Source organism: Porcisia hertigi, chromosome 14, assembly GCF_017918235.1.
Source record: "Porcisia hertigi strain C119 chromosome 14, whole genome shotgun sequence".
Lineage (NCBI taxonomy): Eukaryota > Euglenozoa > Kinetoplastea > Trypanosomatida > Trypanosomatidae > Porcisia > Porcisia hertigi.
Genome location: NC_090573.1, coordinates 510,130 through 531,167, shown reverse-complemented (window position 1 = coordinate 531,167; position 21,038 = coordinate 510,130). Strand labels below are relative to the sequence as shown.

Genomic DNA, 21,038 nt, shown 5'->3' with positions numbered 1-21,038 from the left:
CGACTGCGGAACATGGCGTACCGGCAATATCGTACAAGGTAGCTGCCAATGCCTTTGTTTAAGAAGTAACACAGGCCGAGCGCCACGACCCCCTTCGGCCCGAACGCTTCGCAGCTCGGTGTGAAAAGTGGAATCTTTTTGGTCAACGGGCAAAGCTGGAAAAGGGACACCGCCTCGGGATGCACGTGCGAGTCCTCTGTTGCTGTTGGTGCATCATCCCCGGCGACGGTCCTCTGCAAGCTCTCATCTTTTGATCTGAGCTGCTCGTTCGAGAATGGCTCCTCGTCTCGGAACTCGGTGCAGTAGCACCGTTGCGACATCTTCTGACAGTGTCTGTGCTGGTAGAAGAGAAACAAGAAGAGGGGAGCGCGGGCGGAAGGAGGGCGGAACAGCAAAAACAAGACGCGTGCAGCCGTGATGGGGCCCGACTTGAAAAGTTGAATGATTCCAGCAGAAGAAAATAAATGCAAGTCTTTGCGAGTAAGTGCGAATGTGAGCCGAGGGGGGTGTAGTAGTACAGTACTACATCTGCTGCTGCTGCTGCTGTTGTTGTCGGTGGGGGGGGGGGGGGGGGAACAGGAACAATCAAGGAAGAAAGGAAAAGAAGAGGGTGGAGAATCTTTGTTCCTGACTATCACCCGTGTACGTACACGGCAGCGGGTTTGACCAGTGTGTGTGTGTGTCGGAAATATCGGCCTTCACCTCTGGCGTGGACAATGGGCAACGGCTGCTATACGGTCATTCCGCGTCTGTCCGCTTCAGCAGCCTCTTCACCTGCGCGACTAGCCCATCCTTCGCATCGCACCATCCGCTTGTCACGCTTGCCGTACAAAGGCAACGACGCAGAGAAAAAAAAACATTATTAACCTCCGCCATCTTCTCGACGACGGTCCAGCAACGAAGCTGTGCGCACGCCACCACGAAGCACGATAAACGGTGGTGACACCCCCCCCCAAAAAAAAAAGCCGTGTCTCGAGGGAAGACAAAGGGTGAGAGTTCGTCTCTTCATGCCGTATCCAACTATCTGTTGAATGGGTACCCAAAAGTGTCTCGGATGTTTTTTGTTCTTGAACGCGTGTAACCGCTCTGGGGTAAGCGACAGGGAGAAAAAAAAACGTGTCGGAAAGGGGGGGGTGTCACATCTGGCGAGGAAGAGGGACGACAAAAGAATGGCTTATAAGGACGCAGTGCAACTATCCGTATGAATATCCACACGAGCCCATCGTCCTTGGAAAAGGGGAGGTCCAGTAAAAACTGATGAGCGACCCCCAAAGCATGTGGTGGTGTAGCCTTCACTACAAAGGAGCACAGAAAGGTGCGACTTGTGTGAAGCTTTAAACGGATTCGCTGTCCCACTGCGTTTGTGTAGCGCACCACAAATGAACCAGTGGAAGGAAAAGAGCACCACAAAACGGCGCCGTCACCCACGGCAGCACTAAGCCAATGCTCGCTCTGAAGAAGACGGGCATCTCTAATAAGGCAATCGCGACAAAGAGCACAGCCCGTCATCTAACGCTTCTTTAGCAGCAGCAGCAGCAGCAGCAAGTCTCAGCATTGCTCCTCGACCCTCACGCCCCGGCAGATATTGCAGTAGCGACCGCGACAAGGGAGAAGGCCACCCCCCCAACTAACTTTCCCGCTTCGCTGCCTCGCTCTAAATAGTGTCCCAGACCATTGTATCAGCACACTGCGGGATCTCCTCCTCGGCGTTGCTCCACACCAGCATCGCACTCTTCAAGTCTGTCTGAGCCTGTTGGATGTACTTTTGGTGTAGTGAAAAGACACGGTCGGGCGTGATGACGCTGTCGGCTGTCGTGCGAATGGCCGAGTCAGACGCGTCCTCAGGCGACGTCAGGGAGCGTCCCTCGGGTAGCTGCACGTTACCCGAGGTGACAAAGGGGTTGAGGAGGTCCAAGTGATCGAGGCCAAACGGCAGCAAAGCGTGCGGATGCATTCGAGCAGAGCAGACACGCAAGACATCGCTCGGCACCGACGCAGTCGCGTCTTTGCTCTTGTACAAAACATAGGCGATGTATGACCAGAGCCCCTTATAAAAGGGGTTCACAACTGTTGAATGCGCGTATTCGCCCTCGGCGCCGGCGGTCGTCATCGACACACGCCAACAAACCGAGGCCAGCGCAGCTCTGTGGCAAATGGCGTACTGGCGCACAAGCTGCGACACCAAAGAGATGAGTGACTGTCGCGAGTGTTGCATAGCGAGGCGCAGCTCACCCCGAACCCCAAGACGATCGAAGACAGCCTCATGTTCGGGGGTGCCGCTGTCGATCAGACCCACCGCGCGGGAAACACGGTCAAGACATTCGACCTTGGTGCAAACAAGGATGCTCCGCATGGCGCACACCGTACCGGCAGAAGCGGGCACACGAAATGTGGTGCTGTTCACCTTGTCGATATTGATCATCGGGTCTTTGAAAAGGACATCTCCGATGTCCTCTGTGGAGGGAGAGAGGGAAGCGGAAGCGGAAGCGGAAGCAGCGGCGGCAGTCCCTGCAGTGCCTTCGCTGCTGTTCGCCAAGTTTGTTCGCGTAGAGCGTAGCTTCTGCTCCTCGGAAAGCCAGTAGTCCTGCTGCGCCGCTGCCAACTGCATGTGACGGACGGCGTCGTGGTTCGGCGCCTGCGCACGCAACAGGTTAGTCACATAGCCATCAAGAGTCGAGTAACAGTAGTCCAGCTGCTGTCGAATTTTTGACACATCGCTGACATCGACTACCATCAGCACGAGCGCCGACTCTACGTGATCGAGAGTGGGCAGTGCCATTGACAGGGCACCAGGACTGTCACAGATAAAGAACTCGGTAGTGCGGCGCACCGTTCCACCAAGGGAAGTCGACAAGAGCCCGGTCGACCCGTGTTTATTGGCGGATGCAAAGTCACCGCTGGTGTCGCCGCCGCTGCGCAGAACTCGCATCGGAACTCTCTGGACCACGTAGTCGAAACACACACCAGATCCGTGGGACAGTAAGCTCGCACGATCGTGTGGCCCTACCGCCACGGATTGCGGCAATGAGCCAGCAGTCGCATAGGTGCCCGGCATGTTCCATCCGCCGATGCGCTGGTTGGGGAAAAGACTTGAATCCTCGTCGTCGTCACTACTTGGGCGGTAGAGGGGCTGTCGATCGTTGTCCGTAGGAAAGCCTCCCAGCTCCGGATAAACGTCTGTGGCGTCACTGCTGCCGGCGTACTGCGCCTCCGCTGCGAAGCACAGTCGTCGGCAAAGGGTTCGCTTTCCACTGAGTGGGCGTCCGAGTAGCACGACGCGACGCGATGTGTGCTGTGACGGTGTTGACTCCGGCGCCGACAAGTCAAGCGCCGCCCACAGCGCCGCCGGGTCGATTGCCACCGCATCCGTGTCATTGGCTGTGTACGGAGAAGCGACAGAAGCCGTTGCTGTAGTGCTGCGTGGCGCTGCTGGCCGGGTGGTCGATTTCGATCTTACGACGACATCACTGCCGTCTTCCTGGTCAAGTGAGGGGAGCGAGGGAATGGCGAAGTCCTGCAAGTTCGAGGCGGACATGTTTTTTTTTTGATGTATGTGCGTGTGTGTGTGTGTGTATGTGTGAGTACCGGCGCACAACTTCTAAAGACACAGGGGGGGGAGCGCTGTTTCAGTGAGTAGCAAGACCCCCCGGTCGAACTCGTGTGGACTCTTGTTGAGCCGTACTTTTTGTAGGCGAATACGGGGGAGGGGGGGAGGGGGGAGGAGGATAGATGGACCCCCTGGACACATGCACACACACACGCCCACACAATAACGCTGGTATGTACTTGTTCGTCACAGATGCGCAAGGGAGAGGCAGAAAGACAGACAACACAAACAAAGAATAAATACAACGAGTACAATCGTTACCCACTAGACTCCTTGAACCCACTGCTGAACAGAAGACGTCTAAAAGGGGGGAGGGGGGAGGGGGGGCTCATCGACGCATTTGCGGTCGTCCCCTAATTTTCTAATCCCTGTCGCCTTCGCGACTCCCGCGCATCGGTCAAGGTTGGGTGAGGTGCACACGAAACGATCACAAACACTAATTGGAATGAGACGCGATCATTGTAGTACCGGGTGATATTCTATAAACTTGATAACCAACACGGGAAACAAAAGTATCAACAAATGACAATGCGCGGTGATTGTTTTTTTTTCCTCTTCGTGTGTGTGTGTGTATAGGTGACTGTGTGCGCTTGTACACTAAAAGTGGTGATACGGTGCCGACAAAACGCGTAGAGTGATGCGAGTCTTGAAGATGCGTGGCGCTCGCCTAGTCACTGCGGAACACAACAACGTGCTTCATGAATGACAACCCGGAGCACGTCCCCAGCAACAACGAGCCTCGCCTGCTCTGTAAAGCTGAACCACACCGCTGTTAACACCAGTGTTGTACTGGTTTTTCCTCCTCGTCCGCCCCCTCTCCCCCCGCGGCTGTCCGTGGATGAACGCTTGCCAGGGGTAGGGGCCCCTGCGTGAAGAGCCGGGGAGGGAGGGAGGGAGGGAGGGGGGGGGGGGGCGGAAAGGGGGGCGTAACTGAGCACGACGCCGAGGAAGCGTGGCTGTGAAAACCCTCCGTATACCTTTACTGGTGCGGTCAGTGCGTGGCTTCCTTCGACGACACACGACACATGCTGTGTGTACGTCACATCTATGCGGTCTTCACCTTCTCCCGTCCGTGCCCATACTCCTTCATGTGATGAAAGGTGCTCATCATGTTCTCCTGAATCGTGTTGTAGTGTTTGTATGCGATGCCGCGCTCCTCGCAGAACCCGCGCACAATTGGTGCCAAGTGAGCGTAGTAGCCATGATGCACACGTGGGAACAGGTGGTGCTCAATCTGGAAGTTAAGGCCTCCGTTTATCTGAGCCCACCACCATCCACCAAAGTTGCAACTCGTCTCCACCTGGCAAGCGACAAAGTCCCCACCGTCGCTCGTCCCGAACTTCTTGGCGCCGTCGAAGTTGTGTGATATGAGGAAAAAGTAGGCCAGATAGAAGCCGCCCAATGCGTACTGCAGCAAACAGTTCATCACGCCGTCGCTGAGGCTCGTTGCGTGCAGAAAATTGCAGAAGAGGCGGTAAGGTATAATAGACAGCATGCACAAACTTACCCTCCACTGCGCTTTGATGAGGCGCTGCTTCTCACTCGGACCCTTGGCGAGAAAGACTATGTTCGAGAGAACGTGCACGGGACCGAAGACGGCCTCGAGAATAAACATGTAAAACTGCTGTAGGCAATAAGCCAGCCTCATAGGGATACCGCTGTGTAAGCGTAGGAGCGGGATGTCGAGATCCGTGTCGCGGTCCGGCTCGTTCGTGAAGATGTGGTGGACATAGTTGTGATTCATGATCCAGCTGATGCTGCTACCACCCAACAGATCCTGCGAAAGCCCCAGAATGCGGTTAATACGCCAGTCGCGGCTTACTGCGCCATGGTTGGCGTCGTGTTGGACATTGAGACCCACCATGGCCATGGAAAAAGACTGTATGACTGTGAACAAGTACATACGACGGTAGAAGAGGGAATAGAGGTCAAGGCCCAGCATTACTGTCAGCCAGAAGCACGCCTTCAGATAGTAGTACCACGGGGCGAACCCCTTGGTTCGCGCAATGATCGGTTGCACCCTTTTACACAGCTCCAGGTAATTGTCGTAGCTCGGCTGCTGGCGTTGCTCGATGAGACTGTCGGGGTGCACCTGATCCTTCGGCACCTGATACTTCTCGTAGAGCGCGTGGGGGAAAAGACGGCGGTGGTAGCTGAGGAAAATAGCGGTGCAGTCGCGACCATTGCAAATGCGTACAAGCATTGGCCCTCCAGGGTGCAATACTGCCAACTTCTCTGTGTCATAGTAAATGCCATCGATTGACAGCACATCCCTCTTGAGGTCAACCATCGTTTCAAACCAGAAAAAGAGAGAGAGTGTGTGTGTGTGTGTATAAAACGTCAATTGTTAATTGTGTGTTATTGTTTTTAACCTTTTCCTTTTAAATATCGCGCATGTGTGTGTGTGTGTGTGTAAGAGGGGAGTGAGGTGAGAGGGTGTGCGCGGCTGTGTGCGTTAATCGAAGCGGCGAAGCTCAGTGTTTTTTTTTTTAATTCAATGAATTCACGCACGTAACGACTGTGAATGACGAAAAGACAACTTGTTGGGCTGTATTCCACGACACGGAGGGGAAGGGGGGGGAGGGGAGGGAGGGGTAAGAAACAAGTTGAGTAGACGAAGTAAAACACACACACAAATATCCTGAATAACGAATCTGGCGAGTGTGTGTGTGTGTGTGTGTAGGAGGGGGAGGGGGAGGGGGGTCTTTAGAGTCTTTAAAAAAAGAAATGGGGAAAGTGTGATCGTAAAGGTGCAAGAAGAGAACTGCTGGTAGTGATGGTGGTTAGGGGGTGGGGGGCCTGCCTTTGTAAAAACATGTACAGTTGAGAGTGCAAGGAAACTGTATGAATATATGACAAGCAGGTTGGCCTACGTCCGTGTGTGTGAAGAAGAAACACGCAATGGGTTTGTGAGTTACAAGGAGGGAGAGGAAAGGAGGAGGAGGGGGGGTCAACAAGCCAGGGAAACTAACAAGAACAGTGACATGAATTAACCACAAATCCAAATCAAAGCGTGCATATATACACACACACACATATGTATGCTGGAGGTTAGAAGTAATGCACAGCCCCCCACCTCACCCCCGGTCGTGTGAATTGCGAGCAACCACACACATGAAGGTGTGAGGAGAAAAGACCGGAAAAGGGGGAGGAGAGACATCAACAGCAAATTTGTGAAGAGGGTATCAAGGCGACTGAGACGTCGTTGAGAGGGGTGTCTCGTGCATTGTATGCATAACACGTAAGTCTGCAAAAAAAAACCTTTTCTACACAGTAGTGAGAGGAGTAGACATGGACAAAACACACATGTACTCGCGATATGAGCAAACCAACTGACTTCCCACTGATCCCCCCTGCCACCTCCCACTCGCCCTTTTTTACGCACATGTATGAGTACGCAGATTTAAAAAGATTTGGTGTGAATACAAACATGCCACTTTTCACTGCCACAACAACGAAAAAAAAAATATTCGCCCAGTATACACCCACACTCGCTCACTCCCTCATAAATGTGCTTCGGCTACGCCAAGAGAGGAGACGGGGAATGGGGAGGAGGGGGAGGGGGAGGGAGCTGTGAGCGCTACCCCGGCATCCCTGCAGCCCGAAGCGAAGCGGTCAAACGCAAGAAAATGCGTAAAAATGTCGACTGTACGCCAAGGTGAAGTGCATTCCTCTCTTTTTTTCACCCTCTTGTGTGTGTGAGACGTTTGCCCACTATCATCGTGCCTTCTTCACCCCACCCATCCACCCCTTTCCTTCGTTGTCCTCGAAATCACCTTTTTCCACCGCCAAATACACACGCGTAACAACCGACTACCAGTGTGAAGTATGCAAGCCGGGTGAGGAGGGCTATTGAGAAGAGGAAGACAAGAGCGGCATCTTCAGATACACGGAAAAAAAAAACAGCGAGCACACATACACACATAGACATGCATGTATATATACTTATCTAATTATATACGTGCATGTCATATGCACCACAGCAGTGGGAGGAGGGGGACCCACCCCCCCCTCCCTGCGGCAAACGCTCGCTACACTTACAACGCTTGCAAAAGCCCAACAATCGTTTGCAGGTGAAGACACGAAGCCGCTCGAAGAGCCATGAGGAAAAAAAAAACTAGGCCTAGTATGTGTTCGCGCTCCCCCTTTCCTGTACCCCCAGTTTTTTTTTTCAAGCTACGAAAGGAAAAAGAAGACGCACTCTCGCACACCAGTACGACGCCCCCATCGATTACACGTAAAGACGGATACAAACGACTGGAATAGCCGTACATCTTCTGCAGAGGGAAAGATGGGAATTGGACACACAACAGCGCGACAAAACACACACACACACACACACACACACGCCAGCTCCGGTATAAGCGAACCCTATTGGCGAAAGAAAAAAAAGTGCTGTTGACCGCCACCACCGTGTTGCTGCTGAAACCCCCCCGGAAAACCGCCTGGAAAACCGCCCGGAAAACCGCCTGGAAAACCACCGCCAAAAAATGGGTGACCCTGCGGCCCTTCTGGCTGGTTCAAGTCTTCACCATTGTCATACCGGGCACGTTTTTCTTCATCCAACAGCACTTCTTTCGCTTCGTTGACGTCACGAAACATCTTCTCCTGTTTTTGTCGCTCTTTTTCGGGCATGTCCTTCGACCGCAGTTGGTCCGGGTGGCTCGACTTGGCCAGCTTTCGATACGCGCGCCGAATGTCTTGCGCCGACGCCGTCTTCTTGATGCCCAGTATCTTGTAGTAGTCTTTGCGGGCGCTGTTGCGCTTCAGCTTCTCGATTCTCGAGCGCATCTCCTCTACCCTGCCGTCATTCTGTCTCAGCATCCGCGCCTTCTCCAGCGCCGCCTCTGCTGCAGCTGCGTTGTCATCTAGCAAGTGCAACTCCACCAGGTGCAGGTGCGCATCGAATACAGCGGGGCTACTCACGCCCTCATAGCGGTGAACGAGTGTCTCACACACACGAATGCCCTCATCTGTGTTACGCAGCTTCACCAGAGCCTCGCAGTGCCATGCGGCGAGCTGCTCTTCAAATGGCGCGTTGGGCTCCGCCGCACGGGCCTCGGTAATCAATGTAACCACCGCTGCGAAGTTCTTCTCCTGTATTTGCCTCTCGATGTTCTTTATAACTCGCTGTTGCTGACGGATCAGTTTGTGGAGAGTCGCACACGGTGCGTACTCGGGGTCGAGGTTGAGACAGCGCTGCAACCCCAGCTTCGACTGATCTAGCGCGCCGAGCCTTCGCAGCGCCTGCGCGTCGAGGGCAATGGCATCGAGATTTTGTGGGCTGCGCTGGATAACGTACTTGAGCTCTTTCGTGGTGACGATGGTATCGCCGGCAGCCAGCGCACAGGCAGCGCGGCGCAGTCGGAGTTCAATGCTGTCGCTCGCAAATTCGAGGATGACTTTCCCTAAGAGATCCACACACTCCGTGTACTTGTGGATGAGGTTTTTATCGTTGATGGTCGACGTGTACGACTCCAGCGGCTGCGACAACAAGTCTGATAAAGCCACCCAGCGCTTCATGTACTGTCCGAGATGGCGGACCTGCTCCGCTACCTTGTTCGCCTTGTCAAGCTTCTTGTGAGCTTGATAGACACGAACAAGATGCTGGCCATCGCTGTGGGCCCCTTCTAGATTACCCAGCTGTGTATGCATCGACATACGCAGCGCCAACCCCTGCGGGTGATCCTTGTTGATTGCCAATAGAGCGTTCAGATCTTCCAGCGCTGCTGCGCGCTGCCGCATCATCGAGTACAGTTCTGCACGACTGTACAGTGCACGTTCATTATTGGGCCACCGGGTGAGAACACCTGTATACTTGGCGAGCGCCTCCTGATAATGTGCGCGCCCCTGGCCCACCGCCTTGTCCCCGGCACCCAGCAAGATGCGTATCGCCTCATCCTCCCCCTCGATTCCTTGAACAACGGAGAAGCACCCAATCCACACCATGAGCAATAGGCTACACAGGATAGCCGTGTATCCTGATCGAGCCCTGACTCTCCACTGTGGAGCGGGATACATGGAGAGAGACTGTGACACTCCGCAGCAACTAGCACTGCCACCACTGGTCATCATAACACCTAAGAGGGGGTGGTCCCTACTGAGTAAGGACCAAACACGGGTCTCGTGTGTGATTGTGTGTGTTGGGAAGCCTATCGCAACCTCCCCCGCCTTGAGCGTGGTGAACGAATAGCTAAAACAGGAGTGTTGAGTCCTGAGCAAAGATAGAGTTACAGCTGAGGTGTGGCTCAACCGACCAGTGTCCAAGTCCACAGCACAGTCATGGGCACCCATACGTGCACACACAGAGACAGGGAGGGGAGGGGGGTAGAAGAAAAGAAAGGAGGAAAAGGGAGGGCATGTAAGCTGCAGACTATGGCGCAGCACAGCGTGCGTTTGGACTTGTGGGGAGGGAGAGGCACACAAACACGGTGAAGTCAGAATATCCCTTTTCTTTCTGGTATTTCCTTCCTTTCGAAACGCCGTGCCAGCCCGCTTGTGTGGACGCTGCTTTCGGCAGAAAAGCCCCTCAATGGATGGCAAAACATTACCGCAACGTACCTCCTCCCCTCCTCTCCTCCCCCCCTCCCTGGAGTAGCATGAGGGGGGGGGAGAGAGAGCAGAAAGAGGGCGCCGCGGCTGTTTGGGTTGTTTTGTTTATGTGCATGCACTTCAAAAACGATGACTGCATCTTTGGTACCTTCTGCTGAAGTCATAGTCAGAAGGATGGCAAAATCCCAGTGTTTGTGGGTGTGGTGGTGTCGTGTGTGTGTGTGTGTATGGCGAGGGGGGCGGAGAGAAGTGTTGAGAGCCCCGACTCGCTAAGTAATCTTCCAGTGTATTCTTCCCTCTCGCTCAAAACCACCATTCTTCACTCCCCGCCCCCGCCCTATTTTCCCCCCTTCCCTGTCCCCTTCCCCAACAACAACACACACAGAAATACGATGCGCTGACCCACTGCCCCCCCATACGAAACGCCACGTGCCCGCGTCAGAAGGCGCGAGATTGGAAAACGGGCCCAAAATAAAGATTAGAAACAAAAAAAAGAGAGGAAGACGCAAAACAGAGGCACAGTCGACGTAGACACGAATCCGCCGCCGTAACCGGGATGCGGAGAATCCAGAGAACTATAGCATGCACAACAATAACGATAGGAGGGAGGAGAAGGTATGTATATATATGTATATATATATGTGTGTGAATATCCTGTATGAGGGAAGCGCACTCCGCTGGAGCAAGCGGTAAACAGCAAAATGAGTTCAATATAAGAGGGGGGAGAATAAAGACGGGGCTGAGAAAAGAAAATCGAGACGATGCACGGGTGCGGACTATATTTGAGCCAGGCTGTTGTGTTTCGATGTGTTACCACAAACGCTTTGAAGACTCTCTCGCATTTGCCCTCGTCTCTCTTTCTTCTTCGTTGATCTATGCCCACTTCCAGCGCCCCCCCCCTCATCAATTTTGCAACTCAGCACATGTGCTCGCCCTTGCATCTGCCTTAATGTTACGGTTCCGCCGCACGGCGGAGAACGAGTGCATGAAGAGTGGGTGGAGATGCCCAGACTTCTGTCCGATCGAGCACGCAGCTCGCTTTTTCTACTAACCGTGGGGAAAAGATGAATGGGGAAGAAAACACAAAGGCAAGAAAACAGTGTGCATGTCAAAACGAGATGTACACTTCTCTATATAATGTGTGCGTGTGTGCGTGTGTGCGTGTGTGACACGCCCTCCACAACGAACAAAAAAAAAAACAAGACGTGCAAAAACGCTGCTTGTGTTTGGCACTCCAAGTTTGGAGATATCTGGTGTCGGGAGGGGGGGGGGGGGAAGTGAGGAGATGGTACACAGTCGAGGCGCGCGGCTACAAGAGGGTTGAGCAGGACAACCTCACTACGGGGGTGAGGGTAGTCCTACCGCTAGTCTGGATCTCGACTCGACGATAAACTCATTCAAAGCGCAACGAAATGAGTTGCACAGCGGTAAGTCATCACCTCGCACGCAACGCCGCCGCGTAGTCCATCTCAATCCAACCCGCCGCTGCTGCCCCCCCCCGCCTCTTCTCCTCTTCCTGCCTCCTACCCCTTGTCCCTGCCCACGCACCCCCCCCCCCCCCCAAAAAAAAAAAAAAAAGACTGCCTCTTCTGGACACACCGTTAGCGCTACTCGGGGAGTCCGTCCTTGTACTTGATACGCTTCGCATCAAAAGTGGGCATGATAAACGTCGTTGCAAACGCCTCCACCTCCCTGCGGAGTGCAGCCACACGAGGGTGCTTCGAGAGTACCTCGACAAAGTCGTTTAGTTTTACTGATTTCACCTCCGCTTGGATTTCCTTCGCCAGCGCGATGGCGCGGTCGAGAAAATCGGCGACGGTGATCATATGCGCCTCCGTCATGCAGCGGGAGGTCAGAGACGATGTGCCGACGCGAATGCCCCCCGGCGTCATAGCACTCTTGTCACCGGGAATAGTATTCTTGTTGGTCGAGATGGAGATGGCATCCAGCAGCTTCTCCACTTTACTGCCAGTGAGACCCTGGGCCCGGACATTCCAAAGCAGTAAGTGGTTGTCCGTGCCACCGGATACTAGCTCGTAGCCCTTGGCGTTCAGGGCGGCGGCCAATGCGCGGGCGTTGCTCTGCACCTGCTTGGCGTACACCCTCCACTCCTCGCTGCACACCTCCCGCATCTGAGTGGCGATTGCGGCGATTTGGTGCACGTGCGGCCCGCCCTGGCAGCCAGGGAAGACGGCCTGATTGATACGGTTCTCATAGTCGGTCGGGTTGCCCTGGCGATCTTTTTTTCGAAAGAATATCATGCCAGCACGTGGCCCGCGTAGGGACTTGTGAGTCGTCGTCGTCACCACATCCGCGTAGGGGAACGGAGACTTCAGCACGCCGCCAGCAATCAGGCCAGCTGTGTGGGCCATATCCATGAACAGGATACTCCCCGCCTCATCGCAGATGTGGCGGAACCGTCCGTAGTCGAAGTCACGCGAGTAGGCCGAGGCACCGGCAATGATCATCTTTGGCCGGTACACGAGTGCGATGGACTCAAGGGCATCGTAGTCGATCAAGCCGTCCTCCTTTACCCTGTATGGGAAGGACTCGAAGTAAATCGATGTCGCGCTTACCTTCTTCTTCGGGGTGTAGAAGCCGTGGGTGAGGTGGCCGCCGCTGGGCAAGTCAAGGCCCATGATGCGGCTGTGTGGCTTCAGAAGGGCAGTGTAAACAGCGAAGTTTGCTGGCGACCCGCTGTAGGGCTGCACGTTGACCCCCCACTCCTCCGGATCGAGGCCAAAAGCAGCCAAGGCACGCTTTTTGGCAAGGTTTTCAATCAGGTCAACGTACATGGTGCCACCGTAATAGCGGTTGCCAGGCTCGCCCTCGGCATACTTGTTCGTCAGGGCAGAGCCAAGGCACTCGAGAACCACCTTGGATGTCAAATTCTCAGAGGCGATCATCTCCAATCCCCGGAACTGACGACCCATTTCAAGCTCGATCATGTTCGCCAGCTCTGGATCTTGCAGAGCCAAGTTTGGAATAAGCGACGCCATTGATGATGAGAAACGTAGGGTGGAGTGGGGTGGAGTTGGTGGGGAAGGGGGCGGGGGGCGGGGGGTTACTAGCCGTGTATACACGCACCTCTCTGTGTGGATACGTTGTTGTAGGGAAAGAAGACGATAGGGAAACGGCTTTAATGGGGCTGTTTTTTTTTTCTTGATTGCGATAATCTCACGGAAGTGGAGGGACCTAAGCGCGTGCACGTGTACGTGCAGGATGAGGCTTCGGTGACGGGTGTCCAGGAATGCGTCAGCACATGCTCAGCAGCAAAGAAAAACAAGAGCAAAAAAGCAAAGGAGGTGAGGGGTGTAGATGACTATAGTGGAGAAAAAGCGAGGGATTCAAGGGGAGTGGGGGAACGGATAGGAAACGTGCGCTGTGCTTATCCAGGGTGTGGGATAAAGCCTGCAGTCCAGACAGTGACGCAGTCCAGGGAGCCAGAGAACTCGGGGAATTATCAGAAATATCCCTGCGGCGAAGCCCCGCCCAATACACACACACACACCAAAGGAGCAGGAGGTTCCAGGAACAAACATTGGTTGGTAGACATCCACTTCTGCAGCGCAAGTACGCAATCTTGACCATCACGTAGGAAAGAAAGAGACGTGAGGGTGGAAAGGGGGGAAGGGGGGACACACGCGCTTGACTTGAGAGGAAGCTGGCAGGCAAAAACAAGAAGAGTTGCGACTTTTGCAGACACACACACACAACAACAAAAATAGAGGAGAGACCGTTGCACGGAATGAAAGTAATGGAGAACGAGAGCGAGAGCCATACACGTTCAATTCACGCCAGACAGACGGATGGCGGATAAAGATCGGGGGACGCACACAAGATGCCATGGGGGCCCAGCCTGCCCCCTCCTTCCCCCGCTTTGATCTCTCCCCCCTCTCCCCACTCCAGACCATTTGATATGCTCCTCTTCAGGCAGTGGGAGGGAAAAAATCCTCCTCGCGCAACTCCAGCACGTCAGAGTCGTAGAGACCAGTGGGGTAAAAACATACTGCAAATGTGGGCCGGCCAGCGGGTACGGGACGCGACGTCTCTTTTGCCAGACTCTCTGCCGCCTTGAAGGCCTCCGTAGCGCTGTCAAAGCGCACCCATACCCGCAACTGCTCCCGCTGGACCTCCTCAGCGGACGGCACTGAGCCCTCTGCAGTCCCCTGCGAACGTGCACGTGCGAGAGCTGCAGTAACGACCTCCTCCGTATAGACACGCGCGGCCATGCTGCGTACAAACCCGAACCGGGAGCATAACTGCTGCACCTGCGTCAGCACCGGCACGTAGAGAGGTGACTCTGCCGAAGACGAGGCAGACGCTTGTGTGATGGCGGTCCTATCCCATCCCTGCACAGGGCTATCGTGGAGGAAGCGCAATAGTAGCGTGGAGCTCGGCTTTCCTTGCATGGCTGGCCGTGTGGTAGAGCAATGCGGCATTCCCGGGAACGACTTGGCAGCCGAGGTCATTACGTAGCCACCGGCCGCAAGAGAGGATCGCTGGAAGACGAGCGGTGCAGACTTTGAGGCCTCCGTAGCGAATGATAGCGAAGGTGCCGCCCCCTGCGATGACGTGGGGGATGAAGGGCCGTCTGGTTGCACAGCAGCGTTTGCGGTGCCAATGGACGGGGACGCGCCTGCCGTTGCCTTTGACTTCATCGCCAGAGCTTTGAGCTTGTCGAGACGACTGCTGATGCGGGATCGGGCATCGCTACCCTCGAGCTTGCGCTTTTTGTGCTCTATCTCAAGGGCCTCCTTCTCCATCATGACTGCTCGCTGGATGCCGAGGGCTACACTCTCCTTCACTCGGTGCTGATGAAGCTCTTCGGCCGAGAGGCCCAACAGCGGCGCGTTTACGACTGCTGTTGGCAAGGCGGGGAGCGACCTAGCCGACAGCGCCGAGGCCAGCGCGTTCGGCTGCCGCTGCCGCTGCGCGGCCTCCTCCTCCTCACGCTGACGCCGGCGGACATACGCAGAAAAGACGACGTCGCGGTAGTGGTTGGGCATTGCTGGGTTGTACATTGTCAGAGAGAGAGACAGCAGGACAAGGGGAGAAGGCACGTGCACCTGTTGGTCCGTCAGGAATAGCAGGGTGGTTCGGGGTGGGGGAGGGGAGGGCTCTCAGTGTTTACGATACGGGCACAAGAGTGAAGTAAGAGAAAGAGGTGGACAGGCAAAGCAGAAAGACAATCAAGAGTTCAGTCTCGAGGTAAAGAGAGGGCGTAAAGGTGATGGGGAAAACGTCGACGCCACACCAACGTGGGACATAAAATGAGGCCAATACACTAAAAGAACACACAAACGCCTCTTGTGATGGGCCCACCCGCCCGCCGCCCCACCCCACCCCCCCCTCTCCCTCTCCCTCTCCTCCTCCCCGGCCTTACTGGCACTACGCGCTGATTTACCGCTGTCCGTTGTGCTGAGATGTATACGCGAGGCTCTCTCCAGGTAAAGGAGAAAAAGAGAGAGGATGGGGAAAGAGAGGAAGGTGATGGATGGGGGGATTGACCCGCTCTGGAAGACACGGACACGAACGGAACGTAGATATTTTTTGCTTTTCCTTTTGTCATGCATCAGTATTTCTGTGTACAGGCGGCGTCAGGAGAGGGAAGAGAGGGGTGGGGTGGGAAGGATATGAATACTCGTTTTTTTTCCTTCGAAAAGGAGCACAGGAGTGGAAGAAAAGAGGGGTGAGTATGAGTTAAACAAACACACAGTCCAAGACACGCAAGGAGAGAGAGAGAGAGGGAGGGGGGGGGGACAGACGCAGACGCACGCGTGCGCATAAAAGCTTCATAGGGGGTGAGTTTGGTAGCTGTGCAAGAGGTGTTGGTGAACGGGCACGTGGAGCGTGCAAGAAGGAAAAGAAAAAGAGTGGTCAGGATACGACCAGAAAAGGGGGTAGAGAGCGAGAGAGAGCGAGAGAGAAAGAGAGGCGGCCAGAGAGAGAAAAACGCAGCACATATTTATAAAAAACAGGGGCGTAGGAAACTTTCACCTTTTCGCAGAACTGAGAGGATGAAGAATCACATACCCAAGATATATTTTGTTACACAACGAAAGGGGAGGGGGGGGAATGGGAGATCGACTTAAAGGAAGAGAGGGGGGTGCGTTAATATGTCTAGTACCGTCACAACTATCACACCGTCACAGTCACTTCCACAACTACATCTACAAACCAAACGAGCAAAAACAAAACGCCACCGAGAGATAAAAAGTCATACAGAAAGTTCGGAGGAGGAGAAAAAAAAAGTGACAGGCGCTTGTGTTCCAGTAGAACACCGAAAAAAAGAGAGAAGAGTACGTCAAAGTGAACAAAAAAAATCGGCCAACTATATTTCATCCTCCGCAAGTCCAACGTCGTGTGCAACGTCAGTCAAACGCTACACTCCAAGACCCGCTTGTCACAGGTGCCCGCCTCCGCGTGGGTCGCGCCGCGCCTCCGCACCGGCGAGGCCCCTCCAGCCCGACACACCCACATGCGTTGCGAGGCAACTCGCAGCAGCCTCCAATCATGTGGATTGTCACGTGGTGCATCCATCGCGCTGGTCCACGCACCCCCACCACTGAGCAGCGAGGGGGCCCGGCGAGATGCATGCGAGTCGCATTGACACACTGCATGTGACACGAGCCCTGCAAGTGCCTTCACGGCCGCAGCTGGCCCCGATGCCACATACACACACACACACACCGTGCGGGACCTGACCCCCCTCCCTGACACTCGCAGCGATGAGTCGCACTGCCCTGTCCCACATGCCTGGCACTTGAGATGAACATTTTCAGCAGCGGCCCGGCAATGGAGAAGGGGGCGAGGGATTCTACGGGGCGACTTGGCTGCCCCCACAGAGCGCGAGCACTGAACAACGACCCCACGCTGACGTGTGCTCGTCTCCTATTCGTCCATGCAGAGGAGGGGGGAACGGGTGGAGGACCGAGTGAAGAAGGACTTGGCAGACGCCCCTTCATTCAGCACCCACTACACCACCACCAAATGACACCTCCTCCCCCCCCCCCTGCAGGAAAAAACAAAAAAAAAAGTAACTGGTATTACCACTTTTAGCTCTTGTGCGGAACGCACACCTTTCAGTGATCCGGGGAGAGCCGCCACCACCGCCACCACCGCCCTTCCTCTCTAGGGAGTGAGGAAAGGGAGAAAAGGAGAAAACAAACGACTCTGCCGGTGGTCGAGCCCCTGGCAGCGGCAGCATGAGTTGTTGTGTAGGCCTCCTGTCATTACGTATGGGTGTATTTAGGCCAGTAAGTCGCGTATCTAATGCCTTTTACTGTTTCTCGCCATTGAATTCCAACTAACAATTCACAGCCACCACCGCCACCACCCCCGCTAGCGCAACTGCGTATCAAACTTGAAAGAAACCGGGGGAGGGGGAGGGGAGGGGGGAAGAAAAGAAGAAACGTTTTCTCACGAGCAACTCTGCGTGAGACCTCCACCCGCCTCCCCCCCCCCACCTGGAGATGGAACGCTTTAAAAACAAAAATACTGGGCCGTACCGGATTGGAACGCACGACGATAAGGCCATGGAGTGCTGATATCATTTCTTCGAAAAGACACACGGACACACACTCCGTGCTGGTCAGTGCAGCGCTCATCGCAGGGTTGATAGTAGACACATTACCTTCTCGTTTAGCATGCCTTGTTCCACCTTCTTGGTCACCCTACGCGATAGTCTCTACCCTCCTTCCCCCTTCTCTAGAGCGTTCGACAGAAAGGAGATGATTCGCACAAGAATTCCTCAGCTAAGGCCAACGGCTTCCCTCTCCATGACGCAATAGGGGCAACGTTGAACTCCTCACGCGACGGTTACGAAAAGGAGTGAGACAGCACATAAACACACATGCACACACACATACACACGTACCCAAGTAAGCACTCCACGTAGCGGAGTCTGACAATCGGAAGGGGAGAGAGGGAGGGAGGGGTAACCACCGAGGGTAGGCGAGAGGCGCGTAACGGGCCCCCCCCTCCCCTCCCCTTCGCCTTTGGCTCGATAGAGACACCTTGAATACACCACTGCGATATATTTTACATGCATCACTAATGAACGCCAGCAACCGAGCGCACAGGAGTGAAGGAGTGAGCAGGAAAGAAAAAAAAAGATTTACTTCCCAACAAAACCAGACAAGCGCTCAAAAAGGCGAGCAGTAAACTTGGTAAAGAATTCTTTTTTTTCAGGTGGAGGGAAGGGAGGGGGGGAGTGCAAGAACAGCAGTGCGCACATATCGGTAAACTATAAAATGTTATGCTAAAATAGACAAAGTGCGTGGGCACATCCCTGCAGATGCGACCCCACAGGCGTGAAAGCCGCAATCAGTAAAACTACAGAGAACAAAAAAAGAGAAGAAAACAGATAACACACACACACACACGTGGGGAGGGGAGAGGGGGGGAGGAAGAGGGGGGGGGATCGTATGTAAAAAAACGAAAAAAGCAAAATAACAACAGCAACAAAAAGCGGAAAAATCACATCGCGGGACGGGCACGCAACAAAACTTGCGCAATCCAAGAAGACGACCAAAATCTGCAAGAGAAAAGATCACGCGAAAAAAAAACAGTCCAGGGTGAAACGGGGGAGGGGGGAAGGCCAGGGACGCAGTGAAAAAGGAGTGATGGCAGCACATCAGGGTACAGAGAAGGTGGAGGACGAAGGGGGGGGGTCAGCGAGATAGTTCACACAAGAGAACTAGAAAAATCTAGCCAGCACGGAACAGCACAGAAAAACGGGAAAAGAGAGATCAGAGGACAGAGGTGGGAGGGAGGGAGGGGGGGGGGTTGATGTCAATATAGCAGCAGCGCAGTGATGTGATCTCCTTTGTTTTTTTTTTTGGGGGGGGGAGGTATACCCACGCAAGCACACACAGAGGAGGAGCTCCAGATACAGTCCTACGCAAACAGATGCGCTTCCCGCCTTGAAGATAAAAACCACCATGAGTGCGGGTTTGAGGTCGGACCATTCGTACAGGTGCACATCATTTTTTTTTCACAGTTGTGAAGCCGAAACCGACCAGAAAATCGGTGGATATAAAAATGTCTCACGTAGCGTGTGTCTTCTTGTGTGTGTGTGTCAATTGACAGTTCTGGTGTTGACCGTTTCTACTATCTTCTCACATACATAAATATATATTTGGGGGAGGAGGGCTCGGATCTGTAAACGCGCGCGGGTGTGACGGTGTTGTCCGGTGATGAGCATTCCCGTCGACACTCAGAGAATAAATGTACAGCCGCCAACGCTTCCCTCGCTGCGCTACGCGAGGAGGAGAGTGGGTGTGCGTGCGAGTAGCATGTGTCCGGTCAGACATGACGGGAGCACCTCACTTTACGAACATTTTTGATGAGAAATAAAAAAAAAAGAAAAAGGGTGTTACAAAAACGCGACTGTGTATGTGCTACATCGGGGTGCCCCTGAATCCCCGGCCTCCAACCAACACCTCGACCTGGAGCCACCCTAGTGGGCTGACTCGCGGCCGAAAAAGTTGATTTCTAATATAGAAAGCCATCACAGTGCAGTAACTACGACACAGCGGGGGGAAGGGAGAGGGTGGGAGGAAGGCGGCAGAAAGACCAAAATAGACGAAGCAGAAAGTGGTAACAGAACAACAGTACACTACGAGCATCACGCTTTGACCGCAAAGACACAAGAAAAAAAAAGGGGAGCGCGGCGGAGTGTGGTTGTGCTGGCGACTTTTTTTTTTTGAGCTAAAACCAGGAAAGAGAGACCACGACAGCTTTATAGCAAATGGAAATGAGCGAAACAATTACCCTTCGCGTGTTTTTCACAGCGCTTCTCCAACAAACTCCTCCGTTGTTCCGACACATGCCCCGGCAGTGAAGGAGACACACACGTTGGTGTGCATCACACACCCATGGACTCAGGCTTGCCATCTGCGACCTGACCGCCGCAACGACCCGATCCACTTTCTTTTTCCCCCCTCCCTCTCCTTGACCAGGAACAACGCATGGACCACACAAACACACAGGCAAACAATATTTAGAAAGCAGAGGAGTCAACCATACAGGAAGCACACATATGCACACATATCTACACATGGGCACACACGACAAGAGAGAAAAGAGTGAAATAGAAAAGAGAAGCCCTGCAACCTAAACATCCACAATAAGCAACGTTCAAAAGAAAAAAAAACGTTCGCCCCACACCACACACACACACAGAGAGACACAGAGAGACACAGAGAGAAAAGGGAAGAAAGCAGCACACATCCAAATCACGCGCAGGCAGGCAGACAGAGAGTACGTGTGTTACTAGACGTGACTGTGTGTCTGTGCACAACACAAAGAAACAGAAAACAAAATGCATATAAAAAAAGGAATGAAAACTAAAAATGAAAATAAATGATTTCTCAAAAGATTTGATGAAAAGAAAAAAGACTCGAGTACTTGTATTCAAGAAGGTAGAGGCCTTGGGGATTGGGAATTGGGGGGGGAGGGGGGGGGGTAACATAAACGACAAACACAGGCAAAGAGTGTTTCTCTCTTTTGCTTCTTTTCATCCTCCGCAAGTCCAACGTCGTGTGCAACGTCAGTCAAACGCTACACTCCAAGACCCGCTTGTCACAGGTGCCTGCCTCCGCGTGGGTCGCGCCGCGCCTCCGCACCGGCGAGGCCCCTCCAGCCCGACACACCCACATGCGTTGCGAGGCAACTCGCAGCAGCCTCCAATCATGTGGATTGTCACGTGGTGCATCCATCGCGCTGGTCCACGCACCCCCACCACTGAGCAGCGAGGGGGCCCGGCGAGATGCATGCGAGTCGCATTGACACACTGCATGTGACACGAGCCCTGCAAGTGCCTTCACGGCCGCAGCTGGCCCCGATGCCACATACACACACACACACACACACA

General features: G+C 54.1%; 5 protein-coding genes across 5 annotated transcripts; all 5 read right to left on the bottom strand.

Moving 5' to 3' along the window:
• Positions 1-1,654: 1,654 nt before the first annotated feature.
• JKF63_06782 (uncharacterized protein) lies at positions 1,655-3,535 on the bottom strand (the record flags this gene model as incomplete). Its single annotated transcript, XM_067902731.1, has 1 exon — positions 1,655-3,535. The coding sequence occupies one exon, from the start codon at positions 3,533-3,535 to the stop codon at positions 1,655-1,657; it is 1,881 nt and encodes a 626-aa protein (XP_067758624.1).
• Positions 3,536-4,652: 1,117 nt separating this feature from the next.
• On the bottom strand, positions 4,653-5,897 carry JKF63_06781 (uncharacterized protein; the record flags this gene model as incomplete). The annotated part of the gene is made up of 1 exon (XM_067902730.1): positions 4,653-5,897. The coding sequence occupies one exon, from the start codon at positions 5,895-5,897 to the stop codon at positions 4,653-4,655; it is 1,245 nt and encodes a 414-aa protein (XP_067758623.1).
• A 2,081-nt stretch (positions 5,898-7,978) lies between these two features.
• JKF63_06780 (uncharacterized protein) lies at positions 7,979-9,682 on the bottom strand (the record flags this gene model as incomplete). The annotated part of the gene is made up of 1 exon (XM_067902729.1): positions 7,979-9,682. The coding sequence occupies one exon, from the start codon at positions 9,680-9,682 to the stop codon at positions 7,979-7,981; it is 1,704 nt and encodes a 567-aa protein (XP_067758622.1).
• A 2,084-nt stretch (positions 9,683-11,766) lies between these two features.
• JKF63_06779 (uncharacterized protein) lies at positions 11,767-13,158 on the bottom strand (the record flags this gene model as incomplete). The annotated part of the gene is made up of 1 exon (XM_067902728.1): positions 11,767-13,158. The coding sequence occupies one exon, from the start codon at positions 13,156-13,158 to the stop codon at positions 11,767-11,769; it is 1,392 nt and encodes a 463-aa protein (XP_067758621.1).
• A 930-nt stretch (positions 13,159-14,088) lies between these two features.
• JKF63_06778 (uncharacterized protein) lies at positions 14,089-15,183 on the bottom strand (the record flags this gene model as incomplete). Its single annotated transcript, XM_067902727.1, has 1 exon — positions 14,089-15,183. One exon carries the CDS (start codon positions 15,181-15,183, stop codon positions 14,089-14,091), a length of 1,095 nt encoding a protein of 364 aa, XP_067758620.1.
• Between the last annotated feature and the right edge of the window lie 5,855 nt (positions 15,184-21,038).